Source organism: Lepisma saccharinum, chromosome 9 (assembly GCF_977018435.1).
Source record: "Lepisma saccharinum chromosome 9, izLepSacc3.1, whole genome shotgun sequence".
In the NCBI taxonomy this organism is placed as follows: domain Eukaryota; kingdom Metazoa; phylum Arthropoda; class Insecta; order Zygentoma; family Lepismatidae; genus Lepisma; species Lepisma saccharinum.
This window is the reverse complement of record NC_139237.1, coordinates 35,471,975-35,487,505: the sequence shown is the minus strand read 5'-3', so window position 1 is coordinate 35,487,505 and position 15,531 is coordinate 35,471,975. Positions and strand designations below refer to the sequence as shown.

At 38.6% G+C, this 15,531-nt stretch overlaps 2 protein-coding genes across 2 annotated transcripts in view; both read left to right on the top strand.

Moving 5' to 3' along the window:
• LOC145992371 (uncharacterized) overlaps window positions 1-15,028 on the top strand; it is a 41,856-nt gene extending 26,828 nt beyond the window's left edge. Inside the window, exons 4-6 of the mRNA XM_083128754.1 lie at window positions 10,285-10,384; window positions 11,356-11,449; window positions 14,496-15,028. Of these exons, the coding sequence (XP_082984880.1) occupies window positions 10,285-10,384; window positions 11,356-11,449; window positions 14,496-14,961 (660 nt within the window). The 3' untranslated portion in view covers window positions 14,962-15,028. The remainder of the gene's footprint in view (window positions 1-10,284; window positions 10,385-11,355; window positions 11,450-14,495) is intronic.
• Window positions 1-15,531, top strand: part of LOC145992000 (sulfotransferase 1 family member D1-like) — a 513,969-nt gene that overhangs the window by 379,108 nt on the left and 119,330 nt on the right. The window lies entirely within an intron of this gene.

Here is a 15,531-nt window from a genome sequence, read left to right as displayed (position 1 = left end):
TACTTTACTTCGCTTTCTGTTATTTTTAGCTGATTGCAAATATGAGGATGAAAGATGATATGATGAAATTGATAAAGGTACATCGATCGTCTCAGCATTGTCTACCCTTGTATTTTGAAAACTTCGAATAAATTTTTGAATATGAGATACTGATTTTGGTTCCTGGACGTCCATTAATACAACATGTCAGAAGTTTCGGGGGATGGGGGGTGAACCTTTGGATATCCAAAGTCCCTCTCTAAATACGGCCATGTGCTGTGACACTGGACAAAGATTTTATGTACATAATACGCCATACAAAAGTCCATCCTTTGTCACATTAATTCTTATAAACAATAGATGAAGAGGAAAAGTGAAAGTTCTTGTACTAAATTTGTCCCCGGAAATTTAGGAAAAATAAATTCGATTTAAGATGAAAATGAAATCGTACCGGCATCATTTTATAAATGGCAGTTAAATAAAAACTCCAGTACGTTGGGGATGGGAGCTCAAACACGCATCCAATAGATAACATTAATCACTCACATACAGCTCCTACTTTATGCGGCAGCGGTAACAAATCATATAAATTACTTGAATGTCTTATCACTCGAATACTTTTATTCTCGTTCTTTGTCTTTCAGATGTGCGTAATTTAAGACCGTTATTGCTTTTATTTTCTGTTACCTACGGAAATCTTTCTAGCACACATGTAGACACTCCAGGAAAGGAAATATGTATGTCCCTCCAAGAACTTCAAGTGGCAATGGCATGAAATTATACGATTTGGTCTTAATTGATTTCATATTTTAATTTTCGCTCTCAACGCCATCATCAACCGAGTATTTATTTTCTGAACACATAGTACGTGTACGAGTTCTGCATACCATATTTTGAGAAACCATGCTCTAGTGGTAGGTTTTACCCCCATTGACCAAGAAAATACACTTGGAAGTTTTGGTATTTAGTTCCTTCCTTTAATTATACATCTCTCCAGATTTACAGTTCCTATACGGATATAAACATGAGCCTTATTGGAGATGAAAGAGAGTTACAATCCTTTCCCTGTACTCATTGGGTAGAACGAGGCACTAAAAAGTTTACATATTTGCCCTATGATAATATAAGTCATGTCATCCCATGTCAGTTCAACCAAAAAAAAAAAGAGGTCTTGGAACCTATGCTCTCAGATTTTGATGAAACTTGGCACATTTAATCCTTTCATGCTGGCGAGAAACTACATGTTTTTTCTCTAACTTGTCTGGTTTCATTTCTATAGTTTCTCAAACTTTCAGTGATTCATCCTTTCTTCTATTACCAAAGCCTCCAAGTGAGCTGCACTGTCTTGGAAAAATAATTCTATCTCCCTTACAAATATTCAATCTTTTTGAAATTTCACAACAATGATAACTAAGTAATAAGGATTCCAGAAAAAAATATTTCAACATATCACACTTATATTTTAGTAGACAATTAAATTAATAAAATAGTATTATTATCTAATTTTTTGGGACCGAAAACTTGGTTTACTAAAATTTCAATTATTATCGAGAGGGAAAGGTGCAACACCAACACAAGTATTTTTGTAATGAACTTATAAGATCTAACTTACCCAGAGATTATGTTTGTAGTCATATATTTGGTTAAATTGCAGCATATTTTAATGTTGCTTATTACGTGAATTATGCATATTGTTAATGTAATTCGTTCAATTGCACCGATTTTTAACCCATGCTAGTTGATAGATGAGGGGAAGAACTAGCTCCCCACCCACAACCCCCACCCCCATACACACGGAGATATAGAAAGGGGGTTAACAACATTGTAAGGGCACCCTTACATACAATTTCAGTAGCAGCATTTTAAAAATGATGTTTCAGGTAGTCAATATGTTTCGAGCACATTACAAATATTTTCATTTTGTGGCATTCTTCAACCCAATTTCGCCTCTATTGAATGGCTTTGTTGGTTCCAGTGGCGGCGATTGGGTTCCAAAACTAGGGATGACAAGGTGCCAATACTGAGGGAGCAAGGACAGTTTACTATCTCTTGGTAGAGAAAGTTTAGCATATTGCGGGGGCAAAAGTGTCAAAAATGGGGGGTTAACTGCCCCCCTCGCCCCCTAATCGCCGACACTGTCTGGTTCTGTGCAGTGAAAGTACTATGAGGTAGGTTTTATTTTAACTTACACGGTCCATACTTTGGGATCCAATATCTCCTGTTATTTGTGATTTCTGCACTCGGAAACACATTTTATACGTATTACATCATAGTCTAAATATATTGAGTGCCTTCCCGATGGCGCAGTGGTAGTGTCATCGCCTTGTAATCAAGGGGTCTCGAGTTCTAAACCCTGTGGAGGCACATATAGTGTTTCGGATCCCACTTTAAACTGTACGTCCAGTTCCGATTAGCTACTGTGCATGAAGTGGACTTAAAAACCAAATAAATAAATCAAATCAATCAATCCAAATCTATTGATTAAAAATTTGACATAATTCATTCTCGAGGGGTATTGTCGGTTAAGGGTCCTGGACATAACCACTCCTAAACCACCCACTCTAATATAAGTAATTCTAAGAGTACGCTTTCAGTCAAATAATCAATAATCATGGGCATACGCAGATTTTATTTTTTCGTGGAAGGGTTGTAAACGAGGAATATTCCCCCATAATAGTGCCGCACCCTGAAAGAAACACTCCGTCGATATGAAGCATTGATTGGAAGCAACTAGTTACAGGTAATAGTTACTTTACGACACTTAAATTGCAAACTTGAATATTTGTGGCGTGGGACAAGAGCTACATTTGGCAACTTTTAAAGATCTTCGTGGAATCACCCAAGCCAAATTTTCAAGGCTGACAAAGCACAGACGCCAACTATCTCCTCGTTTCCTTGTTAAAAGAGCAGGGGGGGGGGGGAGAGCGCATTTAATCCTTCCCAGGACCAGAATTTGTGGCCAGGTCTCTTATCTTCACAAAGATTTCCAGATATAAACGTTCCTCGTATTGAGAATGGAATCTGCTTCAGAAAGTCGCCTAAGGGGTACCAAACAGGTCCACTCGGTTCATAGCTGCAGAACAACGAGCCCCTTTATTTGATCTGTGATAGTGATAGAGAATGCAATTACTTCGTTGCTGATTTTCTGCAGTGGTAAATGGCTACTGCTCGCAAACCAAAATCCGCGAATGAACACAGCAACACCTACAGGCATGTTGTGAACATGGATCTTAAATAGTTCTTTATTATTTCGTTTTCCTTTTTGAAGTTATATTGTTCGTCTACACGCAGTGTATGCTTGCTTATAGACTGAAGGGGCCTGTGTCGCTTGACGCTTCGATAGCGAAGAGACAGGCAACAAGCGACACGGAAGTTGCAAGCCGAAACGACAAACAAGAGAAACTGGGGCAAGACGGTATTCAGTCCAAGCATCACACGTCAATGCGAAAGGTTTCATGTATTATTAAGGGTTCGTTTCCAGTGACACGCATTGCTTGTCGTCTGTGAAGGGACAAACGATAAGAAAGAATTCATCGCCTATTCCAATAGACCGAGCGACACGTAAGCGATAAACGACACCTGTAGCTTCTCGTGTCGCCTCAGTTCGAAAGATTTCTGAAGATTGCTTTCCAAAAGATACATGTTACATGTCGCTTCGGTCTGAAAGTTCAATAAATGAGTGTGTTTTTTTTTTCATTATTGCTATTGAATTCTTATAAGAACTTCTATACACTGTGGAAATGGATTGTTTTCTTTAAATTCTAATCTTGCCGCTGTGAAGAAAAAAAAAGAATTAAATGTGTGTAGTGCGAACACAAAACCTATCCAGAACTGCAATACATAGTACATTACAGAAAAGAAAGGATTTCCTAAAAGCTTCATAAAATATTTCTCGTGCATTAGAAACGAGAACTTTTAAAACAATAAGCAAATAATATTTTTTTAAAGAAGAAAAGCCCTCAATTTTCTTTATACAGTTTACAATATTTTCTTGAACTGCCCATTCCCTATCACAATTATTTTCACAAAAACTGAATCTGTATTGTATGAATTGCATTTGTATTTGGAGTTTTAACACAACATACAATTAATAACCTTGAATAAATTGAAAAATGGGAAATAACGATGGGTTACTTCCAATTATTAAAGAGTATTAAAAAAAAGTTTAGATATTTGTTCATTACTCTTTGTACGTTATCCTTTTTTAGACGTAATAAACGCTGGTCTGGGTTTCCAAGAAATCTACGTTTTTCCAAGTAAATAAATGTTTGCAATTGTTTAATGTTTTTTGTTTGTAATTCTTCTAGACGGGACGAGACTTTTCACGAGCCGTCTTGTATTGTCTCGTGTCTCATCGCAACAGTGAGACGTGACAGGCATTCAGTTTCACTTCGAATTTCAAAAAGCTTGTCCCGTATCGTGTCTCATTTCGTTGTTGTTGTTGTTGTTAAGTTGGTGTTTTAAGTCCACTTTATGCACAGTATGGCTAATCGGGACTGGACCTACAGTTTAAAGTGGGATCCGAACCACTTGTTCCTCCACCGGGTATCGAACCCGGGACCCCTAGATTACAGGGCAACGACGCTACCACTGCGCGTGTCTCATTTCGTGAGCAACACTTTAGATCATGTATATATTTTATTTATCGGAATTGCAAAGTTAATCCGTTAGTGGCAGCAATGGCCTTGTGAAACTCAGTTTTATAAATTCAGGATAAAATTATTCTTTTCCGAGGATTAGTTGAGTCGAAATGTACAAAAATGTTGTTAATTTGTTTATCTCGTCCTCTATACGCTGTGAAAGTTCGTGCATCGACATGCTGCGTATGTTTCTTATGCTACAGACTTGAGACGAGACCGAAATTTGCCCCTCGAGATCGAGATTGGTGCTTACAACTAGAGCCGAGTCCGAGACTATGCTAAGTCTTGTCTCATCTCGATACCAGCTTATAAGATTCCTAATTCCAATAAAAAAATTTACAATGAGTTTGTAGTATATTGAAGAAAATTATTATGACATGTTATTTATTGTTGTTATGGGGAATTCGAAAAGAGGTTTTCTTATTTGAAACTCAATACCCCCTCTCCACTAGAAATAATTGATAATTTGTCCCCTCCCTACAGGAATACTTTCCGCCTCTAATGCATAATATAAATATATGAAGACTTATACAATTAAGACTTATTAAAACTTTCGAACCAGCCAGAAGCATAAATAAAATGCATGTAAGTCTTCACATATTAGTTTATTCCAATTAATGATTTTTATAACAAGTAACTCGGTTACTTTTTAACTGTAACTGTTTTAAAAAAGTCACTTTCCGAACCCAGCATATGCCCCTGCGATATCCATTTAAAAATAAACGCAAACGACTGTGTCAAATAAAATTATATATGTGAAATATATAATTTTAGGTTGACCTTCAATTTCCAAGGAAGGGGCACGACTTCCTGTGCCCCGCCTTCTGGGAATTATTTAAAATTTTATACTCTAAAAAATTGCTTCAATGATATTTTGAAGCTAAAATCTTAGATTTTAAGTTAATTTGAATAATATATACTCCGGTAGCCTTTTTAAAAAAAAATCAGAAATAAGTTGTCAAAATTTCAGAAGGAATGAAAAAGTTATCAATTTTATTTCTGGGTAAGTTAGATGATATAAGTTCATTATAAAAATACTTGTGTTGATGTTGCACCTTTCCCTCTCAATGATAATTGAAATTTTAGTAAACCATGTTTTCGGTCCAAAGAAAAATAGAAAATACTATTTTATTAATTCATTAGTGTACTAAAATATAAATGTGAACTGTTGAAATATATTTTTCTGGAATCCTTATTTGTTTGGTTAACATTGTCGTAAAGTTTAAAAAAGATTGAATAATTTTTAAGAGGGATAGGATTATTTCTCCAAGACAGCGCAGTTCATACTTGGAGGCTATGTGAACGGAAGAAAGGATGAATCACTGAAAGTTAGAGGGGTTATAAATATGAAACCAGGCAAGTAAGACACAAAAGAAAAGGTCCTTTCTCACCACCATGAAAGGATTAAATTTGTCAAATTTCATCAAACTTTGAGATCATGGGTAGCATGGTCTGGTTGAATTGACATGGAATGACCCATAAACCTTTCAAATCCAGAAGGGACACACATTCCTAAGCACTAAATCACATTTAAAACACGGATTTTAAAAGATGAAACAAATTTGAAAAAAATAATAATAAAACGAAGGCATGTGTTTTTTCAACATTGATTACACTGGGGAACAAAAAAAGATTTTATTTTGTGGCATAAAGTTTAATAAGAGTTTCAGCACCCAAAACAGCTGTGATTGCTAATTGTATGATTGGTTCAGTTGAATTGACTCCAGTTATAAAAATAAACACACCATGGAAAATGTAGGAGGTAAAATTACTCTACGCTTTTCTCGGTAATATCAAAATTTGATAATGGGCTGAAATTCCCATTAAGAAACTTATTTATTTATTTGTAAATTGTTGCTAGGCAACTTATGAAGCATTGCTAGGCAATATATCGGACACTCAACAAAGCTTAAGGAAGAATACCAAAACATAAAAATGGTTTTAGAAAAAAATTGAATATGCTGAACATAAGTGGCTCGTGTGTGTGGATTTGAAGATGGTGAATTTTTTACTAGGACAGCAAAGTGGGTACACAAAGTATCCCTGTTTCCTATGTTTGTGGGATAGTCGTGCTAGAGAAAAGCATTGGACGATAAAAGTTTGGCCCCCAAGGGAAAATATTAGTGGGAAAAGCTAATATCATTCATGAACCGCTGATAGATAGGGACAATATCATCCTTCCGCCACTGCATATTAAACTTGGGTTGATAAGACAGTTTGTAAAGGTCTTACATACAAGTGTTGATTGTTTCAAATATATATGCCACACTTTTCCAGGACTAAGTATTGAAAAATTGAAGGCAGGAATCTTTGACGGACCACCACAAATTCGTACACTTATAAATGATGCCAATTTTACAACTTACATGTCTTACATCGAATCTGAGGCCTGGCTGAGCTTTGTGTCCGTCGTCAAAAACTTTTTGGGGAATCGCAGACCAGAAAACTACCGCGATATATATTTGGAAATATGTTGAAAAATTTTGAGAAATTGGGAGCTAATATGAGTGTGAAGATACATTTTCTACATAGCCACATTGACAGATTCCCAGAAAACCTTGGTGATTTTAGTGAAGAACGGGGAGAAAGGTTCCATCAGGATATAAGGATAATGGAAGAAAGGTACCAGGGACGGTGGGATCGCCACATGATGGCCGACTATTGTTGGAGCTTACAGAGGGATTGTCCTAAAAAGCAATACAGCAGGAAATCCTATAGAAAACGTTTCACATAGTTTGTTACTTCATTGTGTACATATTTTCTTAATTAGTATGATCATAGGCCTATATAAATTTATTTTTATAATAATGATTGTAATCACAAAAAGAAATATTAAATTGTTGTTGGAAGTTCATTTATATGTATGTCTTATGTTTCCGCCATTTTGGTTTAGTTGCATTTATTTCATAAATTAGAGCCAATTCAGGAAATATAGTATCATATCATTATTCAGCAGCATGAAATTGCCCTAAATTAGCTCTCAAACACTGTGCCGCAATTTCACTGTTCTCCAGTGTTATTTTTGTTTCAAAAATCATGGCTAGAAGTTAGTTGGTACCTGTGTGTGGTTTTACTTTACATATGGATTCAAATATCTCCGAATATTACTACCCTTATAAGGTATTTATACATTAAGGGCTTTAAACGTATTGGATTGTTTTTCTGTGTCTAAGTAAAGCTCTTCTAGTCAAGTGAAAATATCAAAATATCTGCCGTTAAATAAAGTACCAGCAGTCTTCCCTTCCCGCGGACGCTTTTTATGAATCATCTAGCGCATTCTTCATGGTTCCATAGGCACGCACACTGACTACCAGCAGGGTGGAATGTGCAGGTGCAGGTAATTCTTAGAATTAGGCGTCAATTTCATTAATGCCTTAATGCCTCAGAAATAGACATTTGACGCTCATAGAAATTTGTAGGAGATCATCAGGAATAAATCGTAATATCTCTTTTTGAGCTTCAATTCCATTCGATGTCAGGTCAAATAGTATTCGATGTAAATTACAACGGGAACAAAATATTATCGAAAAATTGATACATTATATTGGGTGAAGTAAAGTAAAAAAAAGGTAAAGTGCTCCCCTGTGCTTAGCACCACGACATGAATACGTATAGGGGATGCGGGGGTTACGCTCCACACTTCCTTGATCCGGTCGTGAGTGGGGGTGATGTGATCAGCATCACGCCCCTGACCGCCTTTACCCCCCAGGGTTTCCCCCAGGTACCCATGTTATTCGATGCTGGGTGGGCGCCGGGGCCCCTTAGAACGTTAGAAAAGTTCCCGATTTGAACCGGCCTTGGATCGAACCCGGGACCTTTGGCATGGTAGTCAGACGCGTTACCGAATGAGTGAAGGAAATTGGGTGAAGGAAATTTATAATTATTCTTGAAACAAAAATAAATTAAATTTAATCCTATCTCCTCGTGTCTCGATCTGGCCCCGCCATAACCCTCACCCTCCATCGCCCTCCACTTGCCCTAACCCTCCAACACCCTCCACTTTCCCTCACTCCGCACGCCCTCACCCTCCGAGATCGCAGTCACCCTCGCCCTCCACCGCCCTCCGCCCTCCACCGCCCTCACCCTCCGAGATCGCTCTCGCCCTCGCCCTCCAACGCCCTCACCCTCCGAGATCGCTCTCGCCCTCGCCCTCCAACGCCCTCACCCTCCGAGATCGCTCTCGCCCTCGCCCTCCACCGCCCTCACCCTCCGAGATCGCAGTCGCCCTCGCCCTCCAACGCCCTCACCCTCCGAGATCGCTCTCGCCCTCCACCGCCCTCACCCTCCGAGATCGCTCTCGCCCTCGCCCTCCAACGCCCTCACCCTCCGAGATCGCTCTCGCCCTCGCCCTCCAGCGCCCTCACCCTCCGAGATCGCTCTCGCCCTCGCCCTCCAACGCCCTCACCCTCCGAGATCGCTCTCGCCCTCGCCCTCCAACGCCCTCACCCTCCGAGATCGTTCTCGCCCTCCGCCCTCCAACGCCCTCACCCTCCGAGATCGCTCTCGCCCTCGCCCTCCAACGCCCTCACCCTCCGAGATCGCTCTCGCCCTCGCCCTCCAGCGCCCTCACCCTCCGAGATCGCTCTCGCCCTCGCCCTCCACCGCCCTCACCCTCCGAGATCGCTCTCGCGCTCGCCCTCCAACGCCCTCACCCTCCGAGATCGCTCTCGCCCTCGCCCTCCACCGCCCTCAATCTCCGAGATCGCAGTCGTCCTCGCCCTCCACCGCCCTCACCCTCCGAGATCGCTCTCGCCCTCGCCCTCCACCGCCCTCACCCTCCGAGATCGGAGTTGCCCTCACCCTCCACCGCCCTCACCCTCACAAGTCTTCCGGAGGGTGAGGGTGAGGGTGAGGTCTGCCCTCACGAGGGTCGCCCTCCGGAGGGTGAACACCTCTGGTGCCAGATCTATAAACCATCAAACCCAACAGAGCAAGCGGGGGATAAGGAAACCTTTAGAGGGGTCCTTGCCTGTTACATACTCAAATAGGTTTACAATAAATGTAGTATATTGTACAGCTTTTGTCCCAGCCTCGCGACATTCCATAATCAACTGAAACAGGCAATTCACTCGCATTTCGACAGTTTTCAACAATCCACAATCTCCTATAGCATGCCAAGGAAGTACCTTAACCTATCGTTTTAATTGGTTTATTAATACTCCCAGCTTCCCCATTGTTTTCATTGCTTATCTCAAGTTATCAAAGTTTCATCTGCATGTACAATACAATGTAATTCTACATGGCTCTCAAGAGGTATTTCGACCTTCATGGAGGAGTAGTTAGTACAGTGTGTTATGAAGCCAAGAGTACTGGTTCAAATCCTGGCCTGGGCATGGGTGTTCTTTGTGAGTACTCCATGATTTTCATCCTATCATCACTCATCCTCATCACAATTAGCCGAAAGTGGCAGAAAAGCAACACTTTATAACAAAAGCCAAATTAAATTATATCTTTATAGAGGTGTGTGTGTGTGTACACACTGAATAAACTTAATGACAGCAACAACTTTCACATGTTCTTTCATAAGTATGTGTGTTTTATATAGCAGGGATGGTAAGGGGTGGTAATATTTTGTGGAAGGCCCCAAAACTTGTAGATCGGCACTGTCAACATGACCTAATGTTATTGGTTGAGATTGGGATTACATTGTTTTTTCATGTTGCAGGATTTCTCCCCGGAACTGCGTAGAGGGACCACTGGAAGAGGACTCACCAACAGGACGACTCATCGAGGGATTTCGTCCAGCATCCATTGTACATACGAAGGTATGGACTATGAAAGACATGTGCCCGGTTCGCTCAACCATCCTGAAAGCGTTCTTAATGAGCCGATAGTTAATGCATCACTAGTAATCTTAGCAGCCTGTTAAACTTTTAATGTTCGCTCAAGTGATTTTATAGGCCCATTAACTAATGACATGTTAGAGGCATTTTGCTTTGATTCCTTGCTATTCTCATACTTTGATATGAGAAATGTAACGTTTTGATTGGTTGCACCGTAGACAGTAAGCGCGTTCTTCCGAAACATTTGTTTTGAACTTTTTTATATGAAAACACAGGAACAACAATAAATAAAGTAATGTGAACACACAAACATATGTTTAAGAAAGGAATGTTAGTTAGGTATTTAGGTCCGCACACCGAAAATGTTAACAGGTACGTTGTAATTTCGTAACTTAGATTTTAATGAGTGCCTACTGACTGCCAATACAATATTATAAATCTATAAATAAAAACTACTGTTCTAGGTTAGGGTAGTCGGTTTGAAGTTGATAAATTTAATTATATTAAAATGGCATTTCAAAAGAGGTCTAAAGATGTCCATGCACGAAATGCCAACACCTGAAACTGCTTAGGACCTGAAGCTTTTTTCCTTAATGAAACATACATGTGTAGTATGGTTCTTTACATTATGTTTGGTTATTTATTATATGATGAAATGGTAGTCATGTACATTGTACATGGGACAGTTGATTAATATGATATTTTTATATTATATTTGGTCGTGTAGCCTGAGGAAGGGAGCAGTTGCATCCCGAAACGTCGCAGAAGTTACCTAGATACTTGCAAAACTTAAGTTATTTATATTTTGTATAGACATTCAATCACAAGCCATCTGCCTATAAGTATGAACTTAAACTCTGTAGAATGAAATGTACGTTGTTTTTTTAAATGTTTGTCTGTTTTTTTTTGTGCAGATAATTGCTAACTTTATATTTGATTTGTCTTATTTTCAGGGATTTTGCCCAGAAATGTGAACACCTTTGACCTCAACAGCAAGAAGTCTCTCTATCCAGAAGAAATTTCTCGGGTTGGGCTGATCAACGCTTGGTAAATCCATTTCTTAACCTCTTTAATCTGTTTTCTTTATTATTATTGCATGTGGGCCATTCTCAAAATATAAGGTTATAAATTATATGATTTCACAAAGCCATAAAATTGTTTTAAAATTTGTAGAAATAATTAAATGTTTTGTTCTCAAAGAACCTAGTCCAATTCTAACCTTGGCCAAGATCATTTGCTCCTAGTTAATGTAAAAATTATAAATTGGTAATAATTGGCTTGTCCACAGAGTGAACTTCCATCTCCATAGTGGGTTTTTGGGTCGTCGATGTGGATTTGTGTTCTATTGCTATTATTTAGTAACATTACTAATAAAATTACTATTAAAAATGAAAATATAAAATAAATATTAAAATAATTAGGTATCGTTTAGCTATCAGCAGGACCATTAATGACAATATGAAAACAACAAAATGTGCTTGCTAGCAATAACCTTTTCATTATATTGCTACCTAACATGGTTATGAGACACCTGTTGCAAATATAAGAATATAATCAGACATAATATTGAAGCAGATATTATAACGAATATTGTTATAAACGCTATTTAAAATGCAGACTGTATATATTATTTTAAATTCATGTCAAAAGTGTAGGTAATTCTCATATGACTCGATGTGAATAGTTTACGTGTTGTTTGAATGAGTACAGTATTTACTCACTAGGTGGCAGTAGCCTGCAGCGCTGTCGCAAGTAGTTTGATTTTTGCTCAATAGATGGGCTTTGCGGTTTCTCTGTGCGTAGATGATGTGTATTGGTATGTAAAATTAAGGCTGATTACTTGAATATTTTATTTTTGGTCTTCGAGATAACTGGTACGGCAAAGCGGTAAATATGTAACTAATTGAAGGATTATGTCTTTAATGTGAGCTTAAATTGAAAGATTGTAATTGACTTCAATGAGACTTAGTGTGCATAAAATCTCTCAGGAATAAAAGAAGAAGAAAAAAGTGTTGACCGGAACTGGAACTTTTGAACGCGGGGGAAAAACTGGCAAGAAAGATGGAGAACGAGGAAGTAGCAAGTAAATACGAATGGTGAAGAATCAAATGATATCGGATTTGTAAAGATAGTACAAGCTATTATTGATATCAAGTTCTAAGCGCAAGAGTTCGGGAAATACGGACATGAACATGTAACGAGACGAACGATTGTCAGATTGCAGGATACGTGAAATTCACTGCCGGCTGTCAGAGTCACATGGTCTGTATTCGGAACTATAATGTAAGTACCAAATTCTTCTAGTATTGAAGTGACAACTGGATGGTTGTTGAAGAAGCTTTGAAACATAACGTTTCAGTCATTGAAGCATGCTTGCATTGGTGTTATGGCCATTATATGTGAACTTATTGAGTCACGAACCTAGGAATATAACAAAGAATGTGGCTTCGTCATATTGAAAACAATTCGATTACGGGAATTTGCTGAACGATAATATTTTAAAAGGATATGAATATGGACCTATAATGAGAATAAAATTAACATTTCATATTTCTTAATTGTAAAAGTGAATTGTTGTGATTGTCACTCCAAGTCATGTGACCTTTTCTAAAACATATGAGTAACCTATAGTTGAAGTGGAATCTATCACCGCTGTTATCAGCTTTTATGTGTTAAACAAGCTGTTTGAAGACATGTTTTCATAAATTAGTTAAACTTGAAATCTATCCATTTTTTTTTATTTTGTTTAATTTTCCTATTGCAAAGGAAATCATGTCTGAGAGTGATCATTATCTTTATTACTTGCTATGTTAATAAATGTGCATTTCGAAACCGTGGTGTTACACATTCACCTAAATAATTTATCAGTGTAAAGAGATTTAATAATTTGTGTGCAAATAACTGTCTTCTCTTCCAGGAGGGGGGAATTCAGGTTCACACTGATCATAATTAATTGTCCTCTTTAGAAATATACAGAAATCTTCATAGATTATCAATTTTAGAGTGATTTGCAAAAAATCGTTGGTATTGACAATTTAATTAAAGAATAATTAAGGAATTGCACACGTGTGAGATATATATATAGGGTGTCCCAGATAGTAATGATAGATTAAAGTTAAGGTTCGGTTGGATTGGCAGGTTGTGTAATTTTCACAATTAATACTTTAAATTTTGGAAAATATTCAGCGGTGGCTCACTTGTCATAGCTACCTATGCTACTGGCGAGGCGAATAGGGACGGGTTTGTCGGTTTGGTATTTAGTTGGAAGTTAAGGGGCAAGTTTGGGGAAACAGATAGGGGTTCCTTATCACGCGGTAGAATATTGGATAAACCCTCCACAGTTAGTTCGTCTCAATATCAAATAAAATATTCTAGCTAGCAAGAACATTTTTATTCTGTTACTATGTCTATTTCACATTGCACTGGCAGATCCGTAACAAAATATGTATAATACGTAGTAGCTTGCATATGTAGTTTTTGGTGAAAACATGCAATGTAAAGTAACACACTGTAATGTTAATTTTTCATGTTTGAGGGGCGTGGGGTGCATTTTGCTACCATCTTTAGTTTCAAAATGAATTGCAAAATAAACTCTTAAACTCATTTACTGACTCAGCGCCTTCTGAGGTCTGAATTAGGTCAAATAATGATGTTAGCATCATGGTAGCACCTCCATTTTTCAAATTTCGTTGATCTTTTTTGGTTCGGAACATTACTTTTTGTTTATGTGAATACATATATGCTCAGTTCCGCAGTTGGTCGACATGTGGGCATTACACTAACATCTCACAATGTGTTGACGGTGATCACTGCATAGCTCCTAATAAGTTAATGGAACACTCCACCCTATTACATTTTACTACCTGTAAGAAAACAGTTAGACTGCATCTCAGGGAGCTTTCGTATTTTACAACAGATATATAAACATAAATTTCAATGTTAGTGGAGCGCTAACATGTCGAACGGCAGGTTAACAGTGTGCACCATAATGTTACTTATTTAGCATTTGGGGGAGGGTTGCTATATGAAATCTGAACGTGGTAACTTTTCTTTACTAATTTTAACATTCTGCTAATGGTTTTCGCTTTTCCAGTGCAAGAAAGCTGAACAACGAGCTGCAGGATCTTTGTTCCAGAACTGGTGCATCATTTCTGGACTGGGGAAGTTTTCCAGGGAAATACCTATCAAAGGATGGACTTCATCTGAATTTTGATGGTGTTTCATACTTGGAGCAGAGGATTCTGGAGCATGTGCAACAGATAAGTACTTGTTTCAATATCTCAAGCATGGCTCCTGATCCTGTCCCCTCACTTTCAGTGTCCAACTTACCTGCTATTCCCGTTCAGTCTCCTCAACCTTCTTCTTTCTGCATCCAAAACCTGCCTCTGACTGATCCTCATACCCTACATAAGTCACTGTATTCCTCAATCGTAAAGTTGCATTCTTCTACCATTCCTCAGAACTTTATTACTACACTATCTTCAAATGCCCTTCATACTCCTTCTTCCTCTCCAGAAATACCTCTTCCTTGCCCCCACCAGCAAAATCTGACCCTCTGAAGTCTCTTCCTATACCAAATTTTTCCTCTATGAAGTTTTGTTCCCTTTCCACTCTATCTGAATCTGGCACTTCAAAGCCACATCTTTCACAGCCTGTTACTCCTACATTTGTCCCACCAAAGTCTCCTTCTTGTCCTGCTCCACCAAAGTCTCCTTCTTGTCCCAATCCACTAAAGTCTGCCCCACCAAAGTCTTCTTCTTGTCCCACTCCACTAAAGTCTGTCCCACCAAAGTATCCTCCATCTCATCCTGCTCAGTTTAAATCTGCTCCATCAAAGTCTCATCCTACTCCACCAAAGTCTCCTCCATCCCATGCTGCCTCACCAAAGTCTCGTCCATCTCATTCTGCTCTGCTTAAGTCTGCCCCACCAAACTCTACGCCACCTAAGTCTCCTCCTGCTCTTCCAAAGTCTCCTCTTTCTTGCCGTACTCCAAAATCTATCCATTTTGATCTGTCTTCAACCTCCCACAAACCACTCCAAATTTCAGATGTCAGACACAGTACTTTCAGTAAATTTGTTTTGCTTATCTCCTCCCTATCCGCATCCTTTGTGACTACACATATAATTT